Source organism: Somniosus microcephalus, chromosome 1 (genome assembly GCF_052327205.1).
Source record: "Somniosus microcephalus isolate GS21.2 chromosome 1, FLI_Smic_1.0, whole genome shotgun sequence".
In the NCBI taxonomy this organism is placed as follows: Eukaryota; Metazoa; Chordata; class Chondrichthyes; order Squaliformes; family Somniosidae; genus Somniosus; species Somniosus microcephalus.
In genome coordinates this window covers 97,560,642-97,572,113 of record NC_140987.1, presented here as the reverse complement: position 1 = coordinate 97,572,113, position 11,472 = coordinate 97,560,642, and the positions used below count along the sequence as shown (strand labels likewise).

The following is an 11,472-nucleotide window of genomic DNA, read 5'->3' as shown; positions in this document are numbered from 1 at the left end:
TTTTGTTTCTCTCTCACACCTGGCAGCTATCTTTTGCCCTGCCAGTACACTTTACACCTAATCACAGCCTATTACCATCTCGTCTAGCTTCTAATCTCTTTTACTTCTTTTGGTTCTTTAATTCTTTTGTCCGATCGCAGCCCTGCCTTCGATCTAGTTCCTTTTCTCTCCAGTTTTGAAGAAGGGTCAAACCCGAAACGTCAACTCAAATTTCTCTCCACGGATGTTGCCTGACTTGCTGAGTTTTTCCAGCATTTTCTGTTGTTATCTCTGAAAGAGCTACTCCCCTGCTCATTCCCCATAGACCTGCACATTTTTCCTTTTTAAGTAAAGATACAATTCCCTTTTGAAAGTTATTATTGACTCTGCTTCCACCACCCTTTCAGGCAATGCATTGTGGATTTTGTCCTAACTATTTAGTCTCCTCAAGTACTTCATAATTATTCTTTGATCCCCAAAAGGTATCAAGTGAAATTTAAAATATAAAACCATTTTAGGGTTGCCAACTCTGATTGGCTGTATTCCTGCATATAATCTCCTATTTCCAAAAGCCTCGCCCCCCTCACTCCTGCCATTGGTTGCCCGATACATCCATCATTGTGGTGCACCGCCTTCCCTCCTCAATTGTAAAGCGAACAGTCTTCACAGACTCTTCGTAGGAAGAACATAGGAACAGGAATAGGCCATTCAGAGACCCTTGAGCCTGTTCTACCATTCAATTAGATCATGGCTGATCTGCATCTGTATCACAGCAATGTCCTGGAGATTAATCTTCAATTCCTGAAGACTCCAGGACAATCCTGGAGGGTTGGCAACCCTAATCCACCCTGCATCTGAATCTTGGGCAGCTTGCCTCCATTTTCTGTTTTAGTGGCACTGGCTCATGTCCAATGTTTCTCCACTGACTCAGACAAAATAGTGGCCAGCTTCCCTCCACATTTACAACTCCCCCATTCCCAACAGTGCACAACCACTATGTAGTATTTTGATTATCTGTTTAATACAGTATTCCTAATAATCGTGGACTTCAGGAAGTCCAAAGGCGGAAGTCACACCCCCATCCACATCAATGGGGCGGAGGTGGAAAGGGTGGCCAGCTTTAAGTTCCTCGGAGTCCACATCACGGAAGACCTCTCCTGGTCCCTCAACACCTCCTCTCTGGTGAAGAAGGCCCAGCAGCGCCTATATTTCTTGAGGAGGCTGAAGGGATGTAATCTGTCACCCCCGATCCTCTCTAACTCCTACCGCTGCACTATAGAGAGCATCCTGACAAACTGTATCATGGTATGGTACGGCAGCTGTAGCTCCCATGACCGGAAAGCCCTGCAGCGGGTAGTCAAAACTGCCCAACGCATTACCGGCACCCGGCTACCGACCATAGAACATATATATCAGAAACGCTGCCTACGGAGGGCACGGTCCATCATCAAAGACCCTACCCACCCCAGCCACAGTCTGTTCGCCCTCCTACCATCTGGAAGACGCTACAGATGCATTCGCACCCGTACGACCAGATTTAGGAACAGCTTCTTTCCCAGGGCTGTCATCCTACTGAACTCCACAAATAAACACTAAAGCCTGCACATCTGCCGATGCACTTTATTATGGTCATATTTATGCTAATATATATGTACAAATGTATGTTGAAATGTTTAAGTGTCCTAATCCAAATTGTACACTCTCGGGAGCCGCAAGCCTACATTTCGTTGTACTGCACTTGTGCACTAACAATGACAATAAAAGTTGAAATAACAACAGAAAATGCTGGAAAAACTCAGCAAGTCAGGCAACATCCGTGGAGAGAAATTTGAGTTGACGTTTCGGGTTTGACCCTTCTTCAAAACTGGAGAGAAAAGGAACTAGATCGAAGGCAGGGCTGCGATCGGACAAAAGAATAAAAGAACCAAAAGAAGTAAAAGAGATTAGAAGCTAGACGAGATGGTAATAGGCTGTGATTAGGTGTAAAGTGTACTGGCAGGGCAAAAGATAGCTGCCAGGTGTGAGAGAGAAACAAAAGGAAAGGGGGGGGGGGAAAAGGAAAGGAGTGGAAAAATATAAGTGAAAATGAAATAGGGGCCGAGGTTATGATCTGAAATTGTTGAACTCGATATTGAGACCGGAAGGCTGCAGACTGCCTAATCGGAAGATGAGGTGCTGTTCCTCGAGTTTACGTTGAGCTTCCGTGGAACAGTACAAGAGGCCAAGGACGGTGAGGTCCAAGTGGGAATGGAGCGGTGAATTGAAATGACAGGCGACCGGAAGCTCGGGGTCACCCTTACGGACTGAACGGAGGTGTTCCGCAAAGCGGTCACCCAATCTGCGTTTGGTCTCCCCAATGTAGAGGAGACCGCATCGTGAGCAGCGAATACAGTATACTAGATTGCGAGAAGTACAAGTAAATCGCTGTTTCACCTGGAAGGGGTGTTTGGGGCCCTGGACAGTGGGGAGGGGGGAGGTATAGGGGCAGGTGTTACATCTCCTCCGCTTGCACGGGAAGGTGCCAGGCGAAGGGGAAGGGCTGTTTGGGGTGATAGAGGAGTGGACTAGGGTGTCTCGGAGAGAGCGGTCCCTGCGGAATGCTGAAAGGGGAGGGGAGGGGAAGATACGTTTGGTGGTGGGATCACTTTGGAGGTAGCGGAAATGCCGGAGGATGATCCGTTGAATGTGGAGGCTGGTGGGGTGAAAGGTGAGGACAAGGGGAACCCTATCGTGGTTCCGGGAGGGAGGGGCAGGGGTGAGGGCAGAGGTGCGGGAGATAGAACTGACACGGTCGAGGGCAGTGTCAACCACGGTAGAGGGGAATCCTCGGTTGCGGAAAAAGGAAGACATGTCTGAAGCACTGGTGTGGAACGTGGCATCGTCGGAGCAGATACGGCGGAGGCGGAGAAACTGGGAGAATGGAATAGAGTCCTTACAGGAAGCGGGGTGGGAGGAAGTGTAGTCCAGGTAGCTGTGGGAGTCAGTGGGCTTGTAGTAAATATTGGTCGATAACCTATCCCCAGAGATGGAGATGGAGAAGTCGAGGAAGGGAAGGGAAGAGTCAGAGATGGACCATCTCTGATCAACAATAAAAGTTGATTTGATTTGATTGCAGAGGTAGAAATATTTAAAAAATGAAGTTGGGAAGCAAGGAGAAAAAGAATGGGGCTAAAGGCAAGGGAACAGGAGAAGACAGATCTTTTTGCATTTGATTTTTTTCTAAATAGAAAACTTCTGGTATCATCTGAACAAATGCAGGGTTTGCTGAAATTATGGGTGTTGTACTTGCAAGTACAGTATCCAATGAACTTGGAGTGTAGAGGCGGGATTTCCTGCCAAGCTAGTTGTTGGCGAGCTAGAGAAAATAACGAAATAAAAGAGGATTGAAGGGAAAGGGAAGTTGATGGCTGTCACTTCACCAATGAGAACAACTCTTTGCCACTCAATTAAAAAAAACTCCTCAAAAAAGGTTACAATATATAAAAAAATAATAAATATATAAGTAAAAGCGCCCCCAACTGTTTTCACAAATTCCGATGCCCTGGAGTGAGTCAGTGAATGAATGAATGTGATATTGAAGGGTAAGATTTCCGTGTTAGATAGTTTAATTTTTAAGCTGTAGTTTTTTTTTTAAGTTTTATTTTTAATGCACTTTATGGGGTGGACGTGTGGGGGTGTTTTTTGGCGGGGGTCGGTATTGGTTTGTGAAGCTGGGGAGTTGTTAAGTTGGAGGCTCAGACTCTGCGAGGGGAAGAGCGGGGCCGGGCCCGGGCAGTGAGTGAGTGCGGTTCCAGTTCACACACACTCAAACATCACACACTCCGCTTCGAGTCCGGGTCCGTTTAATCTCTCACAGCCGCTCCGAGTCCGGCTGTTTCTTTGCCGCCGGCCCGTTCTGCCCCTTGGTTTCGGACTTATTTCCGCCTCCTGGCCCGGCCCGGCGTGGCCCGGCCTCCCAGTTCCAGGCCTGACTCCCAGCCCCAGGCCTCGTCTCACTCGGGTCCGGCCTGATTAATGCCGCAGGTTTGTTGAACCGGTTACTGAGCGGGGCGAGTCGGGTCGACCCTGGGCCCAGCCCAGCCCGGAGGGTTTAAAAAATATATATTTATGTATCTTTAGCCGGGCGGCGCTCGCTGTGTTTTTTTTTGTTTTTCTCTTCATGCGGCTCCGTCTTTAGGAGGGCCCCCCCAAAAAAAAAACCCGGGAGAAAAGGTTCCCGCGGCAGCTCCAGATAACAAGCGGCCCACGCTCTGCTCGACTCCTCCCCTCCCCGGCCCGGCCGCGGGGTTTTGACTTGTGTCGGTGGGTTTTCGGCCAGTCGCCGCCCGACCTGAGCTCTAGGCCGCGGCCCGCTCGGTTCCAGCGCGGATTGTATTTCATTCCATTCTGCAAACCTTCCCCGCGATCCCTCCGCCTTTTTGTTGTTGTTGGTGCTGTTTGAGGCCTCGGTGTGGGTTGAATCTCTCCCCGAGGCTGGAGTTTGAAGCAAGCCGGGTAAAGTTGTGTTGAACACGCACTGAACACCCTCGCCAGGTCCAGTCTGCTGTTGCTGGCTAGGCGGGTAATTAATGCGGGTTTTCTCCCACCTTCATGACCCCCCTCTCCTCCTCCTCCTCTTTGAAGATTATTTGTTTGTGTTCATTTATTTGTTAGTTTGTTGTTCTGCTTGAAGGGGACTTTGATTATAATTCTCAAAGGTTGTTAACACAATTTTGTCTCTTGTATGGGGTTTAACAGCAAGTAGTATTTTTGGTACTGACGATCTAACCATTTTGCGTCCGAAAAATGCAGTCGAAGAAAAAGTCATTGTAAAGTTCTGTTGACAATGTTGCATATATATATTTTGCTGCAAAAGAGACCAATGCGATGTGGTGATGTAGCAGCTGAAGGAATTGTGTTGCATAACTTCACCTCCATCACTCATTTTTATTACCACTTCAGCTGCACTGCACTCCCTTTTATACAGTTACATATTTCTACTCCATAATGGTGTGAAAATGGATTTCAAGTTTATTTATATAGATATAAATTAATATCTATATTGCTGTATACAATAAAAATCTGGCAGTGAGCTTAAGTTTCAATTTTCAGGGCCGATGGTCATAAATTACTTGAGTCTATTTTCGTGGCTTATATTTCTTTCTGGTGGTGTTTGGTTACTCAGTTTTGTATTCTACTGACTGATAGGTGATGGAAAGATAAAGTAATCCCGTCCGTTAAATAATATTCAGAATCACAGAATCTACAGTGCAGATAGAGGCCATTTCGGCCCATCGAGCCTGCATATCCCACCCTATCCCCGTAACCCCACGTATTTAATCCCCTAACACTAAGGGTCAATTTATCATAGCCAAATCAACCTAACCTGCACATCTTTGGATTATTGATGTATAGTTTTTTTTCTTAACTTCCTGGCACTTCATTGGAAATTTAAAAAAATTCCATCTAAGTGTTCCGCAATGCTGGCTTCGCATCATTTTCCTCTGGATGTCAATGCCTTTTGTCCTTGTGTGCACACCAGGGAGCCTCGGGAACTAGATAATGAAATTTAGATCCATGTTCCCATTAATTCGCATATGTCTCAAATTGCTGATACAAACAGATCTTAATGTTCTGATTTAGGATATATCCACCAATGAGGCAACATTGATAAGAATGGCATTGTCAAAACCACCAGGCCCACAAAGTAAAAATGGAAGAAACCAATATGGATGAAATATAAGTACTAATAGAACTGAGTTGCCTGGGCTTCATAGGCCAGAAGGCTGGGCTCAGGATTGGAGGTACTGTACCATTTAATTAAAAAATGTTAGTTTTATTACCTGCTCTTCAGCCCTGAAAGGGTTGAATCTGATATTGTATCTAAACCAGCAGGTTTTTGATTACTGCAATTGGGCCTGATCTGCCATTAAAATTTAAATATCGCAGCTCTCGTTTGGTATGTGGCTGTAACCTTCATTTTTAGTAGCTGTCGCAAATAGAGAATGGAACTCATATGAAATCGTGCCACCCCCTTGTTATAAAACAATTTTTATTTTGTTCCTGAAAATCATGGTGCAGAGAAAGTCTTCCATACAAGGTGACAAATCTTTAGGGCTAAGTGGCAGAATCCAATGGTGCCTTTAAGAATCTTTTTTTACTTTTATGCTTTGATGTCTATTATTGGGAGCTTATACAAAGCAAGTGTAAGAAGCTTACTGTGTTAACAAAGGGATTATAGAGTGTGTTACTGTGTGCCTCCTGGTCTAATCAGACAAGTTTCATTCTGTCTATTGCATAGTGTTCCAATATTATCTTCACCTTTTTTAAAAGCAATTTGATTGAAATAATGATACAAACACAAGCTGGAGTCTGTCCCAGGATTTCCTATTGCAGTTATTATGTCTATAGTTTGGGACCAACCAAACTATTAAGGTGGTGGGAAAAATTGGTTCAAACTTGGGTTACTGTTAACATATCCTGCTGTTCAGGACAATTAAAACAGTCAGTTGTGGCAGTTTTTTAAACCTAGGTGGCAAATAATGAAATGCTATATCCAGAAAACCAAACGTAAAGGCTGTTGAACAGTGATTATGTGTGAAGGTTTTTCTTCACATATTTAGGAATTTCTATGGTAATTTGCCATCTGATGGCCAATTTCTATTAGAAGGGGTTAAGTATGGTTGATAAATCCGTGCCTACATTCTAGTGCTCAAAATGAAGAGTCTAAAAGCTGAACACGTTACTTGGAAACAATTGTTCCAGTAATATGTATATTGTAGACCCAAATTTAGCTTTGGCTTAAAAAAAAATCTCTCCGTGTATTTCTAACTCTTATTTACTCTGCACAAATATGCCTAGTGCTGGCTAGCTAGTGCCTGCATCTAGACTTTGTCAACATTCCTTGCTCAGGAAACCTGGAAAACTATTGTAGATACTGTCAAAAACATTTATATAATCTACGCTAATGGCTTTGTACGAGTAATAGAGCAGGTGAGGGGATTGCAGGGCTGTGAAACTAGCTTCTCTTGTTACTAATACCTGGCTGGGTCCTCTGCATCACACCTTCCAGCCATGAGCACAAATGCCTTTCCTCCATTGCTCAGCTCTGTGGGACTGCCCATACATGGTTCCACTCTTATTATCCGACTATGATCAGATAAACCTATAGCAATGACTTCTCTTTCTGCAACTGTGCAGTTATCTCCCAGTATTCCTCCAGGATCTATCCTTGATCCTCTTTTTTTCTTTATTTATATGCGGCCTCTTGATGACATTATCTATAGCCAAAAGTTTAGCTTTCACTTGTACACTCATGACGTCCAGCGCCACTTTCCTACCAACTCTCTCGACCCCTCAACTACTTATGTTGTTAGACTGCTTGTTTAATATCTAGCCTTGGATGAGTTTTCTTCAAGCTGAACAGTGGAAAAACTAAAAGCATTGTCTTCTGCTTCCTCACCCCTGACTTCATTCCCCTTTTTGGCCACAGTCTCTGGTTAAACCAGACCATTCACAGTCTTTGCTTTATGTTCAACCCAATATCCATTCTATCACAAAGGATGCCTACTTTGATATCTTAACATTGCCAGCCTCTGTTCCTACATCAGCTCATCTGCCACTGGAGCCTTTGTCATCTCCAGTGTTGATTACTCCAATGTTTTCCTTGTCGGTCTCCCAACATTCATCCTCCATAAAGTCAAGCTCTTCCAAAGCTCTGTTGCATATATCCTATTCCACTTCCACTTGCTCATTACTTCGCCTTGCTGACCTATATTGGCTCCAGTTTCTCAATGACTTAAATCTAAAATGCTTGTCCTTGTCTTTAATTCATTCCATGGCCTCTCTCATACCTATTGCCTCAACATTCTCCAGCTGTGTAGGTCCTGCTCTCTGGAATTCTCTCTTTCCATCTCCCCTTTTCAGCCCTTCCTGAAAATCTAGCTTTTTGACCAAGTTTTGGTCACTTCTGCTAATGCCTCCTTTGACTTGGCATCTTTTCCTCACGCCTCTGAGGATTTTTCTGGTGCTATGAAAATGCAAATTATTGCTGTTGTTTTGAACTGCAATGTTAGTGATCACTATTATCAAACCACTCATTAGCTTGTTACTAGTATATTCAAAATGTGTAGCATTTAAAGTATTTACTCCTTTCACTTAAGTGTTAGTCTTGGCTTTGTGGTAGTCCACTTGTTTCTGAGTCAGAAGATCATGGGTTCAAGCCCCATTCCAGGATTTGAGCACATAATCTAACTTGGCATTTTAATGTAGTATTGAGGGAATACAGAGATGACATCTTTTGGATGAGACGTTAAACTAATGCCTTGTTTACCTCCTCAGATGGATGCCAGTGTTAATATTTAGAGCAGGGGAGCACTCCCAGTGTCCTGTCCAACATTTATGCCTCAACACTACCAAAAACAAATTAATTGGTCATTCATTTCATTGTTTGTTGGACTTTGTATGCAAATTGGCTGCGTTTGCCTATAAAACAACAGTGATTACACTTCAAAAGTAATTCATTGGCTGTAAACACTTTGGGATTACCATACGATGTGTAAGGCACTATATAAATGCAAGTTCTTTGTTCTTCATCAAAAGTAGAAAATGAAGTGGAAGTTTGTGAAGTCCAATTTTTAAGAAAACTAATTCTATGAAGGTGGGAATCCAAGGCTTCCTTCATTAGCAAAGAAACTGATGGAAGTATTTTTCTTTGATAAATTGCTGATGAATTCTGCTATGTCTGAATTGCCTGGAATATCCTAACAGGCAGTTAAGACAGTTGCTTTGCACAGTTGTGGCTATGGATTTGAGACACACAAGTGACTGCCACTCAAAGCCATAGTGTAGGGATGGGGATTAGAGGACCCTGAGGGAGAAAAGTAAACTGGCACATCAATTTCTTACACTGCAGGGAGTAGCCATCCTGTCAGTGGAGCTACAGAGTGAAGAAAGAGATGGAAGCAATTTGTTTTACCTGTTCCTTGACGCATGTAATTTGTTTTCCTGGTGCTTGTAAGGCTTACTTTAATTTAATATATTCTGTTAATTTTTCTTTGAAAGAGTAAGAATGGTACTAATGGCTGATGCGTAAAAAGATAGAAGTGTTAAATTGGGCCATTTTGAACTTGGCATTTGGTGACAGCAGCAGATAATCTCGGGTCATGTGCGGCACAAGTTTGATCTCCTAAGGTTTATAGATGATGTACCTAAACCTTGCAGACCAATCAACTGTGCACCAGTGTAACCTTTCACTTCCACCTTGTGAGATTATTGATTTGTCAATTCATGTTTTGCGAAGTTAATTAGGACTGCCTAAGCTATTTTCATTAATGACCCTTTTATGTTAAGGAAAGGAATCCTTCGTTCCTCTTATCTTGGTTTTTGATGGATGTGAAGTTAGGCTGTGAATTGTTAAAGTTTTGACTGGAAGCCCGCTGCTGTATTTTTTCTCTTTTTTTTTCCTCACCCCTGAAGGTCAGGAATTCAACTGACGGTCCAGACAAATTGATATTTGCTGATTGGCAGCTGTTAGTTTCAGGCCTTGAGTAAAATGACCGAATAGAAACCACCTGATACTAGCAGAACGCGTTCTCTGTTTACTCTGTTTAATAGAGATTTTGCTAAATATTTGCCACTTATTAATTGTTGGCTGCAGACTGGAACCAGCAAAAATGATGCAACCTCTCTAAACAATCCAATTGCCAGGGTGCTGTAATAAGAACATAAGAAATAGGAGCATTAGGCCCCTCAAACCTGCTCCGCCATTCAATAAAACCATGGCTGATCTTTGATCTCAACTCCACTATCCTCATATCCCTTGATTCCCTTAATATTCAAAAATCTATCGATCTCTGTCTTGACTATACTCAACGACTGAGCCTCCACAGCCATCTGAATAGAGAATTCCAAAGATTCACCACCCTCTGAGTGAAGACATTTCTCCTCATCTCAGTCCTAAATGGCTGACCCCTTATTCTGAGATTGTGACACCTGGTTCTAGACTCCCCAGCCAGGGGAAACATCCTCCCTGCATCTACCCTGTCAAGCCTGAGGAGGCTATAGAAAATATGTTCTGTAGTACTGCAAATAATGTTAAAATCTGCATCAGTCCTTAGCTTTATTCTGCTGACTCCTTTTTATTTTTGTTTATTGGTTGTCCTCTTTCTGTGGAGTACAGTTAATCAAATTTACAATACAGCAAATTTCTTGGGTAGCATCAATAAGTAAGGGCCTTGGGGCTCTGACAGTAATCAGGAATACAGTAGATAAAGATAATTTCTAGATCTGCTTCAGAGCTTGCCATAGAAAAACAGTTTCTGACATGACAGCCCTGATGTCTTGTGCATAAAGTATTTTGCCAGCGCAGTGTTTTTTTTTGTTTTTCAAAATCTGAAATTGTGGGTAGTCTAGCGTGAAAGCACAGATGTTGGTATGCATAATGTATGTAAACTGCTGTGCTGTCTTCTATACTCTGTGCGAATTTATGAAAATCTCAATCACTAAAAATAACACCTTAGCACAAGGAAAAAAAAAAAGTCACTATTGAATATTACACCATGTAAGGAAATGGGCACATTAAGGAAATGTAATTTGATAGTGTTAGTGCAAAATGGCAGGTGTAACATTGCTTTTGTCACCTTGCCATCTATTTTTCACATTAAGATTTCTTGTGACTAAACCAGCGGTTACGTGATTTTTGGTATCCAATGACTACTTAATGCAACAATTTCGGGGACACAAAGAATCATGCAAGTGTGTTAGCACATTCCCTTTTAGGTCTTAATTGGAAACATGCAATGAAATGTCTTCTTTCAAAATATTATTGTGTTTGCCATTTAAACATTTTCGAGTTTAGGGGCAGGAGAAAATTGTTTATAGTAAAATACATTTCTTACTACTTGGAGTTTATGTTCCAATGTTTTTTCTTTTTGACAGAATTTCTTCAAGATAACAAGCAAAACTGGCATAGATGTCGACTCCTACAGATCCCTCTGGTGGGATGCCCCACCCTGGACCATCTCCAGGACCAGGTCCATCTCCCGGACCTATTCTAGGCCCGAGCCCAGGACCAGGACCTTCACCAGGTTCAGCCCATAGTATGATGGGTCCCAGTCCAGGACCGTCAAATGTAACTCATTCAATACCACCCCAAGGTCCGAGTGAGTACCAGCAGGATAGCATGCACCAGATGCACAAGGTAATGATGTCTGAAGAAAATCAAAAATATTACTTATGAAATAAGTACTAAAGCATGCAGTGCATGAAATTTGATTACATTTTTAAGCAATGCAATTCTGACAAAGGATTGCACTCGATATGTAAACCTGGCTTTTCTCTTTATCGATTTTGACAGACCTGCTGTGTATGTCCAGAATTCATTGTTTTTGTTTCAGTTTTCCAGCATTTGCTGTACTCTTCATCTTTTAGGTTTAAATTTTGTTGTGGTTGCCTGGGCATACCAGAATATAGCAAGGCGAGGTATACTGATGCAACTTATGTTAGTATTCTGAA

General features: G+C 42.8%; 1 protein-coding gene across 5 annotated transcripts in view; it reads left to right on the top strand.

Moving 5' to 3' along the window:
- The first annotated feature begins 3,413 nt into the window (after nucleotides 1-3,413).
- smarca2 (SWI/SNF related BAF chromatin remodeling complex subunit ATPase 2) overlaps nucleotides 3,414-11,472 on the top strand; it is a 179,628-nt gene continuing 171,569 nt past the window's right edge. The window contains exons 1-2 of one of the 5 annotated variants that reach the window (XM_085984253.1): nucleotides 3,414-3,560; nucleotides 10,897-11,158. In XM_085984253.1, the coding sequence (XP_085840379.1) occupies nucleotides 10,931-11,158 (228 nt within the window). In that variant the 5' untranslated portion in view covers nucleotides 3,414-3,560; nucleotides 10,897-10,930. Of the gene's footprint in view, nucleotides 3,561-3,740; nucleotides 3,758-3,778; nucleotides 4,003-4,298; nucleotides 4,541-5,744; nucleotides 5,763-10,896; nucleotides 11,159-11,472 lie in introns of those variants that run through there. The other 4 variants (XM_085984274.1, XM_085984260.1, XM_085984266.1 and 1 more) reach the window with 4 other exon arrangements.